We start from the raw sequence: 18976 nt of genomic DNA on the forward strand, positions 1-18976 counted from the left end.
TTCTTGTTTACGTATGCATTGTATTTCATAATGCCTAATTAGTGAGCTGCTTGTTCAATTATACACCCATATACAATACATGAGGCAACTGCTTCTAGGTATTAGCAATACACAATAGCCTCCAAACTTTAGTTGCCTGTGTTAACCACAAACAGAAAGAAATATGCTCATGTGATGGTTCAGTTTCAAACTTCTATCTTGCACATGAGAATTTATACAAATAATAAATTAATGCAAGGAATTAGTATTGTGGCTTTACCACCTTATGTATTGCATATATTTTCATCCCTAAACCTGTTGTATACATTTTATTTAGTGGCAATGGTAGGCACTACATAGGCTGATTGATGGGATGTTTAGATAAACTGAGTAAAGTATTGATGTGAGTCAGTATCTTAGTACCTGATAATAGGTGATTATCAATGCCAAAGTACTTTAGCTGGTGGTCACTCTGATACAATAGGGCAATGAAATACACAATGTTTCAACATCTGGCTGTACACAAATGCTACACATGTTTCAGTTTAGTACTACTGCGTGTACGTGTGATACAGAATATATTTGTTGGTCAGCAGCAAAATGTCCCCCCACTTCAATACTACTCTTAACATCAAGCAAAATATATATGTAATGGCAACAAATCCTGTACTGTATTCATAGTAATACAATTACACTGTCACTCATTACAATAACATGTGACCTTACATAACTACAATAGTACACATGCTTTTGAAGTCACAGTCACTTGGTGCAAACTGCACAGGAAAGTTCCTTGGTCTGTTCATAAGGAGGACATGGAAGGGTTCCACATACAGCCTCCACGATGTAGAACAAATAGCCATTGTTATTAGGAGATGATCCTATGGTTGTTTTAAGTGTGTGATCCACACAAGAATATTGCTGTCGATGATGACTGTGGTGTCCAGACATAAGATATCCGTAGTACTCAGTGATCCATCCAGTAGGACAGGTGTATTTTGCTGGTAACATGTAGAGTGTAGTTCTGGTAGGTACGTAACACACAGCACAAGGGACATCACCATTATGAGAGTTAGCAACTAGTGGGTCTGTTTCTTCGTACTCTGCCCCATATATCAGGGAATGAGACTGTGTTCCAGTTTCATATTTTAGGTAACTAGGATCTAGTGGTAAACATTGTGGATTTGTTCCACCGCCTTGGGTGGTGTAGAGGGGTCCAGCAGCTCTACCTGAGTACACCAGTTGTGCTCCAGTTCTAGGACAAGAATCATGACCCCACCGAACATAGACTAGTCCTCCTGCAGGTTCTCCCTTTGGTCCTGTTAATCCGCGATATCCTTTATCTCCACGAAGACCAACATCTCCTTTGATACCCTGTGCTCCATCACGACCATCTCTGCCATCCCTGCCTTCTCCCTTTGGTCCTGGGGGTCCTTGTTCTCCCCTATTTCCTCTGGGACCAATATCTCCCTTGATGCCTGGTGCTCCATCTCGGCCGTCTCTACCTTGCAACAGTTTTATTATAGTTTTATCTGTTGTGGTTTTTGAGGACTGTTCTTGTCTCTTGACTATTCCATGATAGTTGGTATTATTGGATGCCTCATAGTCATCCTTGTGCTATTGGGTATAGAAGTGTGAAGAATAAATGTACATTATATGTATGTGTGTATACAGCACATAGTGTATAGTTGGGTCATGGAAGACTGTGTTTTCCCCCAAAGAATATCCAGCCTTGTTTTTTCTTGATAACATGGCAGTATTGGTTAGGTATAGTGCTTTTGTGCAACCCGAAATGCTTCCGATAAGTAGCTACAAAAAATTATTTAATGGAAATTTCTTCTGCTTGGCTGATGTCTTTAGGCAATAATAAAGTGGTTAATGCTACAGGCTTGATTTCTTATTATTTGACTTTGGCTTGAGAGGTGCCTTTTACCATCTGCAGCAACTACTAGTAATCATACTCATACAGTCAGGGATTGTGTGCACTTTCTTAAAAAAAATATTGACCAGAAACCAGCCTCATGGTGCCTTCATGGCGCTTTGGCACTATTGGTTACACATATCCAAGCCCAAAATTACCATCAGTGTAACCCAGAAAGGTAACTGTGAAATTTAAAAAAAGTTATTCGATGGAATTTTCTACTGACTAACTTCCTGCCTGCTAACCACAAGCATAACTCAATAACAGCTACTTGATTTGTTTCACTGTTAGACATAGCTTCAGCCCAACAGTAGTACATACAATACATGTATTATAGACCAACCTTTGTCCTCCTTTGTGTCCCATTTCTCTTCGCTGACAGTGCAAGGTGTCAATTTGTGGTAGTATGTGATGGCTTCTCTGTGTTTGTAACACATATTTTTTTGTAGCTAGGACTGGATTGCAGGGGGGGAGGGAGGACATGACACAATAATCACGTGACGTATCCATACTGTACATTTTGCCGTAGGGTTAAGCTCTAGTAAACCATGAAGTTTAGTGCTGTGTTGATTTTTAAAAGTGGTACAGTAGAAATCACTGTATCTACTAATTCCCGGTGATATTACAGCGAATTTTGTAATGGCGCATTATTTAGAATAAATACTGCGATCTTAATTTCTATACTGCGATCTTAATTTCAGGAACCTGTGTTAATGTTCACTGTATTTTGACTTGTTAGTAGTAAATACAATCAACTTTGGCATCTACAATGATGCAAGTAGCTGGTACATTAGTTTTTCATCATGTAATTATCATTGGAATTCAATTAAATTATGCAAAACTATACATGTTGTGACATCATGTCGTACTGTATTGATTGCAGAAGTGCTTCTCATACTGTTTTTCATTAGTGAATACAAAGCATAATGGCCACTTCACCTTTCAGTAATTGATAGTTAGGTGGCACACATTCAGATGAAAACATTAAGTCTGGCACTATTCTTTCTTCTAATGTGGTATGGGCAGGTTCACCAGTCATAATTGTGCTACTAGAAAGTAAACAAACAAGAACAAGGAAAAAATGTGATTTTCCGAATTGCCGTTAATTATGCATGATCATTTTTTAATCACCTTTCCATTCCTATCCAGCAAGACATCTATGATGATGTTTAGTTGTTCCAGTTGTACCTGTTGTTCACTGATCTGATTGTTTTGTTTGATAATTTGTTCATTAAGTTCTTCAATATGTTTAGTCTGTTCCTGATTGAGGTAGTCTTGTTCCATCACTTGTGTGTTTAACTGTATCAGTGAGGACTGTAAGTACCAACCACCAGCTAACACTATTACCAGACATACTACTGATAGTGCCACACTAACTTGTACTATAGAAATTGCACCCATCACTGTTATAACTGACTAGTGCAGTTATTGTGTGCTGCAAGCTTTATATATTCTTACTCAGAAAGTGATGTCATTAATGTTTCATCTAATGACATTTCCATGGTGGGTTGTGGTGGTGATGATACAACCTGTTGACTAAATACACATCTCCCCCATACCAAAGTGCATGCTAGTACCTGGCTTACCAGTACAGAAAGATAAGAAATAAACTTCTACTTATAAGTTCTCAAAAAAAACTCTGTATTGTGATTAATATTAATAATTATCCCTTTGAGATCGAGGGAAGGGGGTTGATTTGACCCTTGAAATTTTTGAAATCTTCATAGCACAGTAGCTTCCACATGATTTGGGCTATAACTTAAGCATGTTGCAAGTGATTACAACATACAGTAGAATTGTTGGCTATATATTTATGCCGTTCACGTGAGCAGTTATTGGAATGCATATAACAGTTATTTAGCTTCAATGCATTTTAGTATTGCAATATGTTTATCTTATGGTTCACAAAGCCTCGCTGTATATGATATCTTGTATTCACATATGTTGGTAGAACTGTTGGTAATGAACTATTTTTATAATGCTGATAAAAGTGACATGTTGTAATTTTAAATCACAATTATACAGTGGCCACTCAGTTAATAGCATCTCTATCTTTGGTTTAACCTGTACATTAACCCTGTAATTCCTATTTCAGCCTGTTTATTTATAAACTTGCTGACTATGCATGGTTTTGTGTGATCATCTGTCATCTGTGATCACACTGATGGTTATGGAAAAGTTATTATTGTGGTTATATACAGGTGTGTGAAAAATACATTTGACTAAAATTATTATGAACTTTCCCATAGCTTATGTGATCACCTATCTCAGCCTTATAGTCGCACTGTAATAAAAAAGCTTTGCAATAATAAGGACTTTGTAAGATAAAATTTTAGAGAAATTTAATCACTCTGCTACTCAGCACCAATAAAGTGTACATAACATCTTGTTCATCTGTTTTTGAATATGGCTTGATTGTTAGCTGTTTTTGTAGTCCTGGTATGTTTACATTTTAGAATTGCTTTTTTTTACAAGTGGGAGTCTGGCTATTGAGATAGTGTTTGCTATTGCACAACCATACTATGTACATAATCAATGACCTCAGTATATAATACAGACACCTTACAAAGTGATATACTAAGTAGAGGTGTACCGATAATCGGATCGGCTATAATATCGGCCACCAATATGGCAATTTTTACCAATATCGGTATCGGTACAGAACAGCAGGAGGACCGATATCGCTACCGATATTTATACAGTAGCAATAATTTGTACATAAACGGATTGTGCAGTGGTTTTCTACATTATTCATGTGGCTCTTTAGTGCCAGTGGCTTATTGTTCACTCTGAAACAAGCGCTACGCTATGAGAAGCCATATAAATACATGCGATTCTACTGTCTGTTGCTGGAAAGCTTATCACAGACACAGTCTTTATAAATGAAGCAGTTATAGAGTAGCTACCTCGTAATAAAAAGAAGGGTCACGGGATAACCAAGGAAACTTGCTGTCACAGTACCAGCTTTCTCACAAACCATTAGAATGCAGAAATATCCGTATAAGGCTTCATGGGAGTATACATAAAAATGTTTGTGGGTGCCTAATTGTCTGGATTGCACAATAGAAACCCAAGCTGTGTACCACCACAGGCAGAGTATAGCAATGAATACATGCGCATGTTGTTGTAGGGTAGGTAAATGTACACTTTTAACTATAATGCAAACATCGGATCGACTATCGGTTATAGGCCTCTTTTGGTGGCACCAATATCGGATATCGGTACATGCCAAAAACCCATATCGGTACACCTCTAATACTAAGTTATCATTATAGAGTGCAGAGAGTACTGGTAAATTAAGATTCACTGTGCCATGATGTCAAGTACCGTATCAGCAGAATATTTGGCATTTGCTTAATAATTTGTATTTGGCGAGAGTTTAATTTGACGAAATGCAACGTGGAGTCCAATGTGGTAGTAAATTGTATAGCTGGCTTCTCGTTTACAAAGATGTATGTCCCGCATACTGAAGAGGCTTTCATGTTAGACGGAGGACGGAGAATCCATGACAGTGTTAGTCTCACGTAGCCAGACCCGGGCTTTTCTTTCTTTGTGTGAGGGCATAGATTATATAGAAAGCATATTGCCCCTCTATAATCTATGGTGGGGGCAGGAAAAGAAAAGGCCCCCACGCAAAAGAAAGAAAAGGGTCTGGCTACGTGACAGTGTAGCAAAGGAAATGAAGTGATTGGGAACATTATCCATGCCTAGTGGCTAGTTATGATCCATGATTATCCATGCCTAGTGGCAGTGTGTCACGATGGTGTCAACAATTTCCTAAGGGGTATACTTACTGCAATATTTTCTGTACATTGTTCTAGGCAGCAAGGAGACACATGTCAGTAATGAAGGACCACCACTGGCTAAGGAGAGTAGAGCTAGAAGCAGCAGTCAGAAAACTAGTGGCTGTCATTTCTACAAATCATCTCCCCTAAATAACTTCAGTGACCTGGCCTTGGTAAGATGACATGTTTATTATAATTATATCCCAGGATCAAAGTGTTGCACTAACTTACCACCCCAGTGCATGAGTTGCCAATTAGTGCGTGGGAACAAACCCTGGAACCTGTCTTGTTACATGAATAGGGAGAGGCAGACTGAGTAAGATAGATACATTGCTTAATGTTTAGAGTGGCCTTGATGCAAATATGCTTGAGTCATTTTGTGATGAATAGTAAAATCAGCTTAAGGTTGTGATTTACACTGGGATATAAGCTACTGTATAGCTTCATTTTGCAAGTTATTTGTAGGTAGTTTGTGTCAACTGTTAGGAGTTGTATGTGATTATTTGAGTGTTTACAGGTGTAGTTAATGCGTTGTTGTTATCATCTAGGATGAAGTGAAGGACATAGAACAACTGGTTACCATGGGAAGGGAACTAGAAGCATGTCCCTATTATGGAGCAAGATATGCACTCCCTGCAGCTCAGGTATCACCATATTGTGTTAACGTACACACAGAATGTGTGGTGTATGCCATAGGAATGGTGGAACTTGTGGTTCTGTGAAATGTTTATTATTATTATTTTTTTTCAATCGCAATAATACCTTGCTTTACTTTGGCAATCTCTTTTTATAAAGACCTCCTAGTTACAGAGACTATGTCAAGTTCCCAAATACAACTGGTCACCTTTGTAATATGGTCACCTCACCATTAAGACAGTGTTTTATTGATCCCTAGAGTGGATGTTTCACTGAGAACCTTGAAAACAGAGTACATTAATATGCACACCTGTTGTGTGAAACTATTTGCATGATCATTTTGTATTCAAATAATTGAGGTCCAGACAGCCAAGGAATTGTCATTTCTTGCACCCTGCCAAAGTTTGTTCTTACCAACTGCTATTCATTGTATAATGTATGTAATTGGCTGTACATTTATCTCTCTCCTCTGATCACCAATAGCTGGTGGTGTTACTCTATCAGATCCTGTTACATGCTGCTACCAGACAAGCTGTTGGTGTGAAGCTACAAGGCAATGTGGTGGCGATTGATGAAACTCATAATCTATTGGACACTATCTCCAGTATACACTCTCTAACTTGGTGTGCTGTCTATGTAAGAAGAAGAAAGGAGCCTGCATCCAGTGCTCTGTGAGTGTGTATAATGGAACCTCTCAAAATTACTATAGTTACTACTCTTTTGCCTTTGCATACGCATTTTTTCTTGGAATTAAGGCACCTGTATACTTTGATATATCCCAGCAATATTTTAAATGTACTAGTGATATAATAGGTGGGTATAGTGTCCAGTCATAACAAGCATGACCCTAGTTGACCGTTATGATTTAATTAGAGCTAATGGTCATCATCATCATTTTTCATTTCATTGTGTGATGTGATTATCTGTTGTGTTATTATAGCCATCATGTGGTTATGAGGTGTGTATTGTGTAGGCTCCTAACTGTATTGTGTCCTACCATGTCACTTGTGGCTTTAAGTATGGATTGGAGATGAAGTCACAGCTTGATACTGCTGTACTATGTGTCCACAATGAGGTGAACTATATACACAACTACAGCATTAAATTTTTATTTTATTCTGCAGTCTTATTGTCCGAGGCACACTGCTATACACAGGTCTGGTTCACCAAGGGGCCAATTTTCACTTGGACAGAAAAGGCATCAAGTCAAGCAGGTTAGTAAACCTGTCCCACAGGTGTGGTATGTGTGGTGAGTGGGTAGTTGATGAGATAACAGTGTAGAAGTCATTCAAGTGTGGCTTATTAGATGGGTATTTTGATGGTGTTTCCCTTACATGGTAGATGTGAATTTTGGCAGATTCACATGCTCAATACAGTGTAGTACCTAGTTACACTGCAGTAATTAGTTTTACAGTGTTAATTGGTTTTACAGTGTTAATTGGTTATGTTGCAATATTTTTTTATGTGTGAGTGTATTTTATAACAAGAGGCTACCAACTAATGGTTTAATTAATATGAAAAATTTGTTTTTAAAATAATGGTACTATTTTTTCTAGAGTCATATGAAATATACCTTAGTAGTAACTGCGATGCTATTAACAGCATGACATTATAACTTCCTTACTACTAGTATATTAAAAATTATAAATTTAAAAATAAAGTAGGAATCCAAGCAATAAAATGTAGCGAAACAAGAGAAGAACGATGGTAGCCATTACAGCATAGCTCGGTGGGAAATCCCTACTTTGGCATGATACAGCCATTATTTTGTGTTCAATGCCAAAGTAGGAATTTCCCACCGAGCTATGCTGTAATGGCTACCATCGTTCTTCTCTTGTTTTGCTACTTTTTATTGCTTGGATTCCTACTTTATTTTTAAATTTATAATTTTTAATATACTAGTTTGTTTAGTTTTTTTTTGTTAAAGCATACAGCTAGCTATAAACATGTGACTGTTCTATTTTTTTTTTTTTTTTTGAGATATATTAAGACACACGGTAGTCTTCACAACAATAAAATAAAGGACGCATATTTACAAGCACGTGAAACAAATATAAAGTTAGTCAGGTGAAGCTGAGTCCAGCCTGCCTTCTGCATAAGCAAGGTCAATGACAGCTGTCTCGCCTGATCCACAGCGGTGGTAAGAGGACCTTGAACCTCTTAAACATTGAACAGCTGAACGGAGCAATGAAAATCCCAGCCTACATCGTAACCAGTACTGTTCTATTAGGGTGACTGCTGTGTTAGAGTATCTCGAGGCAGCCTGCAAGATGTGCGCTTGCCCAAAAAGGGGTGTGGTTTCAATCGATTATAGAGTATGTCGAGTCAGCCTTCCAAATTGAAGGTGTGTAGTCACTGAAATACAGCTAGCGCAAAAGGGGTGTGTCATTGTGGTTTCAATCGGTAGATCGATAATGCGTAGAATGAAGAATGGGCATGGTCTTGTGACCCATCGTGAAGCTATCTAGCTGTACCCTCCGTCATAGATTATATCAGTAAGGAATATAATCTATTCCTCTGTACAGTAGCGTAGTCTAAGTGCCTTAAATAATCTTGTGGCGTCTATTATGCTGCTTAAAGAAAGTGTTGATACGGAAAATTAACGTCTCGGTATGGTTTCGTTGGATGAAGAAGAAGACAAGCAGCCTGATTGAAGATAAAAGAAAAGACAAGGCGCAGAGGGCACACACTCGTCGGAACCCCAAAAGGTACATCCCACTGGTGAGTTTGCTAGTGTTGCGTAAAATGGTTGCCGTGCACTGCTTCGTTTGGTCTCTAGGCTTGCGACTGTGGTCAGTCAGGCAGTCAGTCTAAAATTCAAAGTTTTGGCAATTTTTAAAATTCTGTATCCGGCCACCTGTAAGCGTTTTGTTGTATTTAATGCTGTTTTATGTATTATATGGACTAGTGCTATTCTGTAAAGGTGATTTTCGTCTTGTAAGATATCTCTAGGATGATTTTTAAAGGCGCGATTTTGGGCGGCGCGCGAAAATTTCACATGGATTCCTACTTAAACGGTACGACCGTACCGTTTGATAACTTGTAAATTGTATTTCATAGCAAGATATTCTAGTACTCTCATAGAGGTCCTGTTTCTGGATTCTTGGACTTGTGCACATTTGTTATGTAATAGTGCAAAGTGTAACCTTTTATGATAGATGGGTTAAAAGTATTATTTGATAATAAAGAAAGTGTTATACGTTGATGTAGACAGGCAAAGTTGACAGGTGGCTGCTTTATCCAAGGCTAATACAGAACGAGGCAAAGTTGAGTGCTGTATTTGCCTCGGGACACCGTGGCATGGTGGACACTAGTGCTGAGTGGTTTTGATATTTCATGGACAGTGTGATATTGTTACTTGATATTGCGGTATAACTATATTATCGGTATGCCTTAGTTAGATGCCATTTTAGACCTCTACTACTAGATCAGTTGTATACAATCACTGGACTGGACTAGTGGTCTGGACTCAGGTTTTTTTCTTATTTGGCCAACTGGTTGTAGCTATTGGTCTATTGAATACAGACCATACAGGTGGACCTGTCTACTTGACAATGCCTGTTCATATTAGTATTGTGTGCAGATAGCATAACAATTTAATCATTTGCTAATCAAGAAGTGGTTGTTAGCTACATCACTGACTTCATATTTAATGATAAAAGATCCACTTCTCTCTCTTGGCATAGTCTCCATTGCATGACTATCATTCTCGTATAAATTGTACAGTACATTAGTATAGTAGTAACCATATATCCTAATGGTAATTCAAGTCTACAAAATTGAGAGCAAAATCAAGTGGTGACAGTTGCCTGTCATTGATGTATAGCTGCAACGACAATTCTGGCATGACCACACTGCTTTCTTTTGTGTGTGTGTGGTGGTAGTGGTGGTGGGGGGGAGTGGCCTAACTACAGTATATGAAACTAGCAATAGTTACAGCTGGTTACCCAAATATTTGGTTGAAAAGGGGAAGAAAACTGAGTCCAGTGGTCCAGTCCAGTGATTGTATACAACCTATTAGATCCAGTACAGTTTTTAAAACATTTTTACTCAAGGCAGAATGTGTTGGCAAAATGATTGCAGTACATTACCAGTCCGTATCCTTTCATATGTACAGTTGTCATTCAAATAGTTGAGCTTTAAAAGATTGATTGTTTTTTTTTTGTTTTAATCTACAGTATTGCTAAGAAATAGATAAATTTCATAATAAGGAATTTTAAACCGTTGCCCCTAGCAACCTGAATTTTGCATTATTTTGTAGGTGTGAATATCAAAAGTAACATCTCCAATTTTTAAAAGGATAGCATATATAGGTCATGAGATATGACAATTTAAAGTTTACAGTTTTCCCATACATTATCTATGGGAGGGGGTAACAGTTGCCCCTTCTGGGAAATCACATGGATAATGTATGGGAAAACCACAAATTTCAGAATGTGATATCTCATGATCTATATACTCTGTCCTTTAAAAATTTGAGAGGTTAATTGTGAGATTCACACCTACAAATAATGTTAAATTGAGAAATGACATTAATTGAATTTATTGTTTTCCCACACATTATTTATGTGATTGCCCAGAAGTGGCAACTGTTGCCCCCTCTCATAGACAATGTATGGAAAAATGACAACCTTTAAAATGTTATATCTCATGACCTTTTTATGCTATCTTTTTAAAATTTGGAGATGTTACTATAGACATTTATCCCTACAACTATTGTAAAATTCAGGTTGCTAGGGGTAACTTTAGTTATTATGAAATTCATCCATTAGATGGTATCAAAAAGATACCGCAGTTTAACTAAATAATCAGTATGTTGCTCAGCACTAGTGTACATGGTGGATATATGCATTCACAACAGCAAAAAGGGGGCCAACCATGAAGAACCAGCTGTGTAATGGATTGTACTGTTAAGTAAACTGCATAGAATATTTCTTTGGACTGTAAGGCATCTTTCTAAATAGTTAGTTGGAATTCTGTTGTTTGTTCGGGCTGGCTATTACCAAAGTTTAGACTTTGTTGTTTGATAACTTTGTTGTGGTTACCATTATGGAAACAAAACAACATAGTTCTGTGTGTTGGATGTTTAGTATGACGCGATTCAGCAATTCAGGTGGTGGTACCTGAGAATTTATTCTTTTTAAAGCCAGTCATGCTAGAATCTAATAATGAGTAATCTCTCTCTATGATACTTTTGACACATGTCATTTTCTTTAAGAAAATCGTTTTTATGCAACAAGCTAAACCATGTCATGATCATCTACCACACTGAAAATAAGGATATGATAAAGCCACAGTGATGGACGGATGTTCAAGGACTACAGTCTACACACACATACAAATCCTGTGATGTTCTAATGAGACATGTGGGCCAGAGTGTGTGTTGTACTATAGAAGTGTTAAAAGTGATAGTGAGATTATACTGTGTTTGGGCTGATCATTATTGGCTTAATAGGACATTGAATCATAATAGGACATTGAATAATTCAGTTATGGGACAAAGTAGTAGTCTGGAATTTTTACTATTGTGTAGTAATTCATGAATTACGACCAACATATCTCAATGTTTTGTAAATAAAGCTTTATTTTTAGAAGATATGCAACTACAGTTTACGTACTTTCAGTTGAGAGCAAACCTTTAATGATTGCAAACTATAAACTAATTTTCTTTTACTCCCTTATTTTGTTGATATCTCCATTTATTGTTAGAGAGAAATTCATGTGTAGAAGGGAACTGGTTTATTTCACATTGAATACACATCACAGTAATCTTTGTGGGTGTCAAGTATGCATAATTTGCTTGGAAAGTACCTCAAAGTACGAATACTCAAGAGCCCACACACTCATGATCAAGTTGTACTGCCTCTTTGCTAAGTGCCCATGCAAATGTGATTAAAACTATATTAAGTAAATTTTGATTGTCTTGGGACAGTTAATTTTATTATAATGAAATACATGTGATGTCATACCCTGCCTCAGGGTGTGTATTATATCATATAATTACCTATTAATGTTCATGTTGTTGTTGTTGTATAGCATCCTTTCAAGAAATTAGATAGTTAGTGTGTATTATGGTTAACTGGAACCTCATGGCCTCTGTAGGAGGATGGATGTGCACACATGATCACAAACTGTATGGAAAGTCTTGAACAAGTGCCATTTGATATTTGAAAGTGTACTACATTACGTAACTTGTTATATTCAGCCAGACTGTTCCATTCAATCCTGCTACAGTGCATAAATTTCTCTTGTTATGTTAAGGGATCACTGCATGTGCTTAGTCCTGTTGTAGATTAAATCAATGGGTGGTAGTAAGGGGCGCTGACAGCCTAATAATTGTCCAAGAAATAGTCTTACAGGGAATTCAAAGATGAATGTGGATGCTGCTAGCCTGGCTTCACAGATAGTGGGAAACTGCCTGTCTACACATCTTTTGGTAATTTTTCGTTTATTTCAAGAAGGATTCATAACTTCATATACATTCAAGGTTATGTATTGTGTGTGATTTTAAACACCTCTTTATCATGTAAACTGTTGGTTCGGTATTAGAAATATGCAATAAATTTGGTGTACAACAGAAAACTTTGATGGATGATGAATTCACACTTCATCAGCAAATTAAATGGTGACATTCGTATAATCCAGATCTAAATTTATCAAATATTCAATTTCTTGCATCGAAAAAATTCCTGTCATATTGTGCTACCTCCTCCTATTTTATAGTGAGGAAAGTTGGGACCTGTTTGACGGGACCCCTATAATATAACAAGGTGATCTTAATGTCACGAAGTAGACCTTGTTTACATTTCTGTCCAAAATTTCCAGTATAAATGAGGAGATTGATAACTACTTTGCTAATTGCATTTCAGGTTACAAGACATGGAGGAAGAATTTTACGATTACGTTTCCCCATCAGAGATTGTAACACAACTACATATGAAGCCACGCTACTGTGAGCTATTTTATAACTACTGGAAGCTGAAGAGAAAGGTGATATAACCAGTTAATCCCCAGATGTTGCTAAATTAATTGTAATTATTATTTAATCACTATAGACAAATCACAATCATCCATTATTAACTACTTCAGATGTTAAAGATATTGTAGAAGAAGTTAAAGAGAAATTAGTAGAGAGGTCTCGGGTATGATTACATATTGGAACTATCAACTATTAGATTAGTTAACTGGGAGGAAATTGACTGTCTTGTTTTTACTTTTTTTAGATTCTATTGTTGCCTCTCCCAATATATTATTGTGCTGAATTGAGATTGTATACTTAAAATAGAAGTGTTAATTTACACTGGTTAGCTCTAATAGATACACCCTACAGTTAGCTGCTCATTATGGAATAAACAATATGCATACTGAAATTTAAAACATGTGATTCTGTTACATCTCAATGGTGAATGAATGTATTGTGGCCTACGGTGGATCTGTGACTTGCTTTATTGTGTGTACAGTATGGGTACTTCTTCCAGGACAACAGATTCCTATATCTGATGAGCCCTGCATGTAGTGGATGTGGTAATTTGCAGTCCAATTAGTGTTTGTTACCAATAGTTTTTTAAAAATGGAATTTACAATTTTTGTTCACCATCAATGAGTAGGATGTGCCAAGCACTTTTTCATTCAAATAGTAGAGTGTACAAATTGTCTATTGACCTTAAGCCAGTATGGCACCTTGGTAGTCTGTAGTCCATACCAAAAATGTTTCCTATAAGTTGTGATGATATATATGTATATAGTCTAAAGCTGATTACTGAATAGCTGCGTACACACGATTCTTGATAATGGACATATTTAGTACCGTGTAACATCATCAAGTGCCACAGGCACCTTTGTTTTGTTATGTTTTTACTTTACATTTAATTTTAAAGTGGAGTTTTGACTGATTTACTGACCGATGAATTGACTGACTGACTGACTGACTGACTGATTGACTGACTGACTGACCGACGGACGGACGGAGGGACCGACTGACTGTTGCCTTCAGACCAGTGTAACTTGGTTTTTTCACAGTTAGACATTGCTTGGGTCATTTTAGCAGTGCTTGAATCTTACCTTTGTCATTCTTTGTGTCCCATTTATTTTCACTCAAACACATCAATGGCTTCAATGAGTGTACTTTTACCTGTAACAGAACCATACTAGTCCATAGCTATACAGTATGTTAAAGTGAGTAGATTAAATTTTTGGTGTGCCTTCCTTTGTTATTTATATGTAAGACCGTGTACTGTATAGTAAAAAAACTTTGGCAGTAAAAACTTTGGTGAATTTGGCGAATAGCATTATAATTGCCAAAGTTTTATCTGCCAATTATTTATAGCAATCACATGAGCAGATTTACCATGTTGAAAGGATGGGTATCGAAGTATCATGACAGGTGTCATGGGTATTTCCAAGCGTTCCCTTCAATTGTTGTGAGGTTTATTGTCCCACAAGAGTTCAGGAAAATCCATTGCTCTCAACATTACAAGAACCAGCAAACGATGCTTACACTTGTACGGTAGTTACCACTCGAATGCTACGTTGCTACACGCAAGTGCAAACAATTAAAAGTAAGGGGTGTGGCAGGCATTTCCATGGTGAGTCGTCATCCCTCAATGCGAGGATAAAAAATCGTGATTGAAACAGCTGCCATGCCCCTTAATTGGTGCACTGTTTAATGACTCTCACTTGCATGTAGCGATGTTGCATTTAGCAATACAGTACGTGGTAGGTATTAAAACTTCAGGTGAAGCCCCATTTGCCAAAGTTTTTTCCATAAAGTTTGCAATAGTGGGTTTAAACTTTTTTACCACCAAACATTTATTACTATACGGTAATAGCAGGGAGCTTAGCAAAGTGACTCCTTGGATTGCCTATTGGGGCAAAGGAAGTTGGTCACAGGTTATTTATCGTGGTACCAATTATTACTATGTGAATGTATTGTTTGGAGGATAGGAATTACTCATTGAGTCATCTATCTGGTTTATTTTCTGTACAGAAAGATGCTGAGAGCAATCTGACGTTTATGAAGTTGGTTCGGATTAGACAGGACCTGGAGAAATCTCGCAATCTTTCTTACATGATACAGAAGAGAGAGCAGTTGAAACGACAGCAACTCAATGTGGAGAGAGAAATGTCAATGGCAGAGTTAGCATTTGCAAGTACTACTCCGCTACCTGATCCATCTGCCATACCTTCACGAAGGTATTTAGAATTAATTATTTACTTGTATTTCATTTATATTTATCAATAGTAAGAGGGGTAGGCCACGTAAAAGAACCCGAGATCCTCTACAGTCTCCAGCTAAACTACAGAAGTCTGATAGTAGTGTTGACATGGACTCTACTGTCTTACCGTCACCCAAATTGCAGAAATTATCTCCTGGGGATAAAAGCATAACTACAAGATCCAGTCTAATAGATGAAAATACAGCTAAACCAGGTCCCATCGTCACTAAGGACATATCTAAACCTAAAACTAAACGGCGGAATGGGTTAACTACTTTACCTGTGAAACGTTACCCACTAAGAAAGAATGGTCACATTTTGTGTGAGAGTAAGCCACTTCACGTTAGCAATGGTCTAATACTGCAGAAGAAACAGCCACTAATTGTTATCAAGAAGTGTAATGAGTTACAAAGACTTTACAATGTTTCATTCAGTTAAAGGTTGAAAATTGCGATGACTCTTATTATCTTCGCAATGGTTGGAAACAGGAGTTACTTACAAGATAGCATACTGTTTTATTATAATTAATTGTGTGTTCTTTTTTTAATAATGGTTGTGTTACATTAAACATTGTAGATACTACACCTCTTTATATCCAGTGTTTTAATGGAATTGCAGAAATACATGGTAATTGTATAATTATTTAACTTTGAAATTATGGCGCCCGAATTACATTGTAATCTATGATTATGGTGAGGGAAAGGCTATAAGCGAGTGTTATGCTACAGAACCCAGTTGGTGTGTTAGTCCAATGGAATATGTGGAGAGGCTTTCACCCCCCGACAAATTTCCATTCCCTTTCAAGCCGTATGATATCCAGCAAAACTTCATGCGCGAACTGTACACGACATTGGAAGAGGGTAACATAGGATTATTCGAGAGCCCGACAGGAACGGTATCTTAGGGTACTATCCTCCAATATTGTCTTCAAATCATGTTGGTACTTAGGGAAAATCCATGAGTTTGATTTGTGGCGCACTGAAGTGGCTGAAGGACAGTAACGAGCGAGACAAAATCGAAGCAGAAAAGATACTCAAAGGAGAAAGAAGGTTTGTACATGTGTACATTATGAACGTCACTACAACATGGTGACTGTTACAGCTCTTGTGTTGAGCAGAATAAGACAGAAAAAAGCAACAACACAAGTAAACTGAATTTTTATTTGTATTTATTTTAATGGTACTCCTCAAATAGATGAGCCGGATTGGATGAGAGATTTTGAGGAGAAACAAGCGGCTAAGGAAACTGCTACCAAGTTAAAGGTAACTACTGCTTAAAGGAATTTTTTGTAAATGCCAAAATGGCAACTGTAAATTATCAGGAGGCAATAGAGAGAAGGTTGAGAAGGAAGGAAAGAGTGAAGAAGCTGAAAGAGTTGTATGGACCATCAGCTAAGCAATGGAAGAAGAGAAAGGTGTGTGTTTGTTTACATGTACCGTGTGATACTCTAATAGAGCAGTCATCTGGAGCATCATTTGTCCAGCAAAATATTAACAGGGACACAAAATATGGTCTTAAGAGGTGGTCTTAAATTATGAGGTTATGATGTAAACCTTAACTATGTTTTGGGACCTATGCTTGGTGGTCACAATAAAGAGGTGGTCACTAAGTGAGGATTCATTGTAATAGAAGGTGACTATTCAATTAGAGTATTTTGTTAGCAGCTGGTGTGTGTGTGTGCTATTAGAGAATGAAGCATGATTATAATTGGGGAAGATGTTAAGGATACACAGTTATCTTGTACACACTGGGTGATTAAAGTTGCATGCAAGTTTTCATTGTAAGCCAATGGTGCAAGGGGTAGGGAAATAAAATGAATGCTTACTGGCTCAGGTTGGCCTTGCAGTTTAGAAGTTTGCTTGTTGCTGCCATTTATATATCATTGAATAATTTAAAGAAGAAAATACTACAGGTACCCACATGAGAAATCCATATACACGACTGTTTGCTATGCTCTGATTGCACTATAGTCACGTGTTCACCTAAAGTTCTTGTCTTTGATAACTTTTAATTAGCTACTTGGACCAGCTGTCCAAATAACCCACAGAAGTCCATTAAATCATCTTGTTATTATCAATAGCAATTTAGTTGTGATCATGAATTTAGTATGACAGGTACTGTAGGTTAATATGATGGACTGTAACATATGACATACCATGTTGGGGATCACTATGCTTGTTGTGCAATGTTAGCTAACATTTGACCTTATAAAATGTATAGCTCTAATTTATTTAAAATATAAAATAATTTTGCTGCAGCGTCCCTCCAGTGATGGTGCAGGCAGTACATCAGAGGAGAAATCAGCAATACCAGGAGATGTCATTGATGATTCTGACATCATTGTGGCTGAGTATGATAGTGACCTAGGTGGATCATGTGAGCTTGATTGCAGGTAGGAGATATGTCTGAATGTAAACTGTGCATCACATGAGCTCATGTGACCTAGCTCTGATGATGAGGAAACAGAAGAGGATCACATGATAAAAGTAAGTCACCTCACATAGCAAATCACTATCTACTCTAATAGAGCACTCACAAATGTGTTTAAGAGTGCATGTACCTTAAATGAATTGGTAACTGTAGTACATTATTTGTTTATTGCCGTACTACAGGTTTTCTATTGCAGCCGGACTCATTCACAACTGGCACAATTTGTACATGAGGTCCAGTATAGTCCTTATGTCACTGATGTGCAGGTGATCTCAATGGGATCGAGACAGGTAAAGAATGATGTTGACCAAAGTTTGATAGCCAATCCTGTTCTCGTTTACAGAACATGTGTATTAACGAGCAAGTCAAGAAGCTGAGAAGTGTTCAACTGATTAATGACAGGTGTCTGGAACTGCAAAAGAAGAAGAAAGGTTTGTTAATGCTTATTAATCAGGTATGGGTGTGTGCCTGGTTTCTTAAAGGTTTTTTGGGTAACTGGTCACCAATTCATTGCTTACGTATGCATTGTTTTTCATAATGCCTTAGTGAGCTGCTTGTTCAATTATACAACCATATACAATACATGAGGCAACTGCTTCTGGATATTAGCAATACACAATAGCCTCCAAACTTTAGTTGCCTGTGTTAATCACAAACAGAAAGAAATATGCTCATGTGATGGTTCAGTTTCAAACTTTTATCTTACACATGAGAATTTATGCAATATTAAGTTAGTGCAAGGAATTAGTATTGTGGCGCTTTACCACCTTATGAATTGCATATATTTTCATCCCTAAACCTGTTGTATACATTTTATTCAGTGGCAATGGTAGGCACTACATAGGCTGACTGATGGGGTGTTTAGATAAACTGAGTAAAGTATTGATGTGAGTCAGTATCTTAGTACCTGACAATAGGTGATTATCAATGCCAAAGTACTTTGGCTGGTGGTCACTCTAAAATAATAAATACACAATTAATGTTCCAATATCTGGTTGTACACATATGCT

The 18976-nt window shown here is 37.3% G+C and overlaps 3 protein-coding genes across 5 annotated transcripts in view; 2 read left to right on the plus strand and 1 right to left on the minus strand.

Annotated features, from left to right (window-relative positions):
• LOC136238061 (ATP-dependent DNA helicase DDX11-like) overlaps positions 1 to 18976 on the plus strand; it is a 51649-nt gene that overhangs the window by 2690 nt on the left and 29983 nt on the right. The gene's annotated exons all lie outside the window — the stretch shown is intronic.
• Positions 605 to 3338, minus strand: LOC136238067 (short-chain collagen C4-like). Of its 2 annotated transcripts, none has more exons than XM_066028395.1 (2): positions 3032 to 3338; positions 605 to 1590 (listed from the first exon to the last, which is right to left on the minus strand). In XM_066028395.1, exons 1-2 carry the CDS (start codon positions 3299 to 3301, stop codon positions 742 to 744), a joined length of 1119 nt encoding a protein of 372 aa, XP_065884467.1. In that variant the 5' UTR covers positions 3302 to 3338; the 3' UTR covers positions 605 to 741. The 2 variants fall into 2 exon arrangements, with proteins under 2 accessions (XP_065884467.1, XP_065884466.1); XM_066028394.1 differs by having other exon boundaries at positions 605 to 1596.
• LOC136238069 (E3 ubiquitin-protein ligase Jade-2-like) lies at positions 6954 to 16178 on the plus strand. Its single transcript, XM_066028397.1, has 7 exons — positions 6954 to 6992; positions 7295 to 7396; positions 7446 to 7535; positions 13191 to 13311; positions 13377 to 13463; positions 15308 to 15513; positions 15563 to 16178. The coding sequence occupies exons 2-7, from the start codon at positions 7392 to 7394 to the stop codon at positions 15972 to 15974; spliced, it is 921 nt and encodes a 306-aa protein (XP_065884469.1). The 5' UTR covers positions 6954 to 6992; positions 7295 to 7391; the 3' UTR covers positions 15975 to 16178.

This window comes from Dysidea avara, chromosome 11, assembly GCF_963678975.1.
Source record: "Dysidea avara chromosome 11, odDysAvar1.4, whole genome shotgun sequence".
NCBI classification, from domain to species: Eukaryota; Metazoa; Porifera; class Demospongiae; order Dictyoceratida; family Dysideidae; genus Dysidea; species Dysidea avara.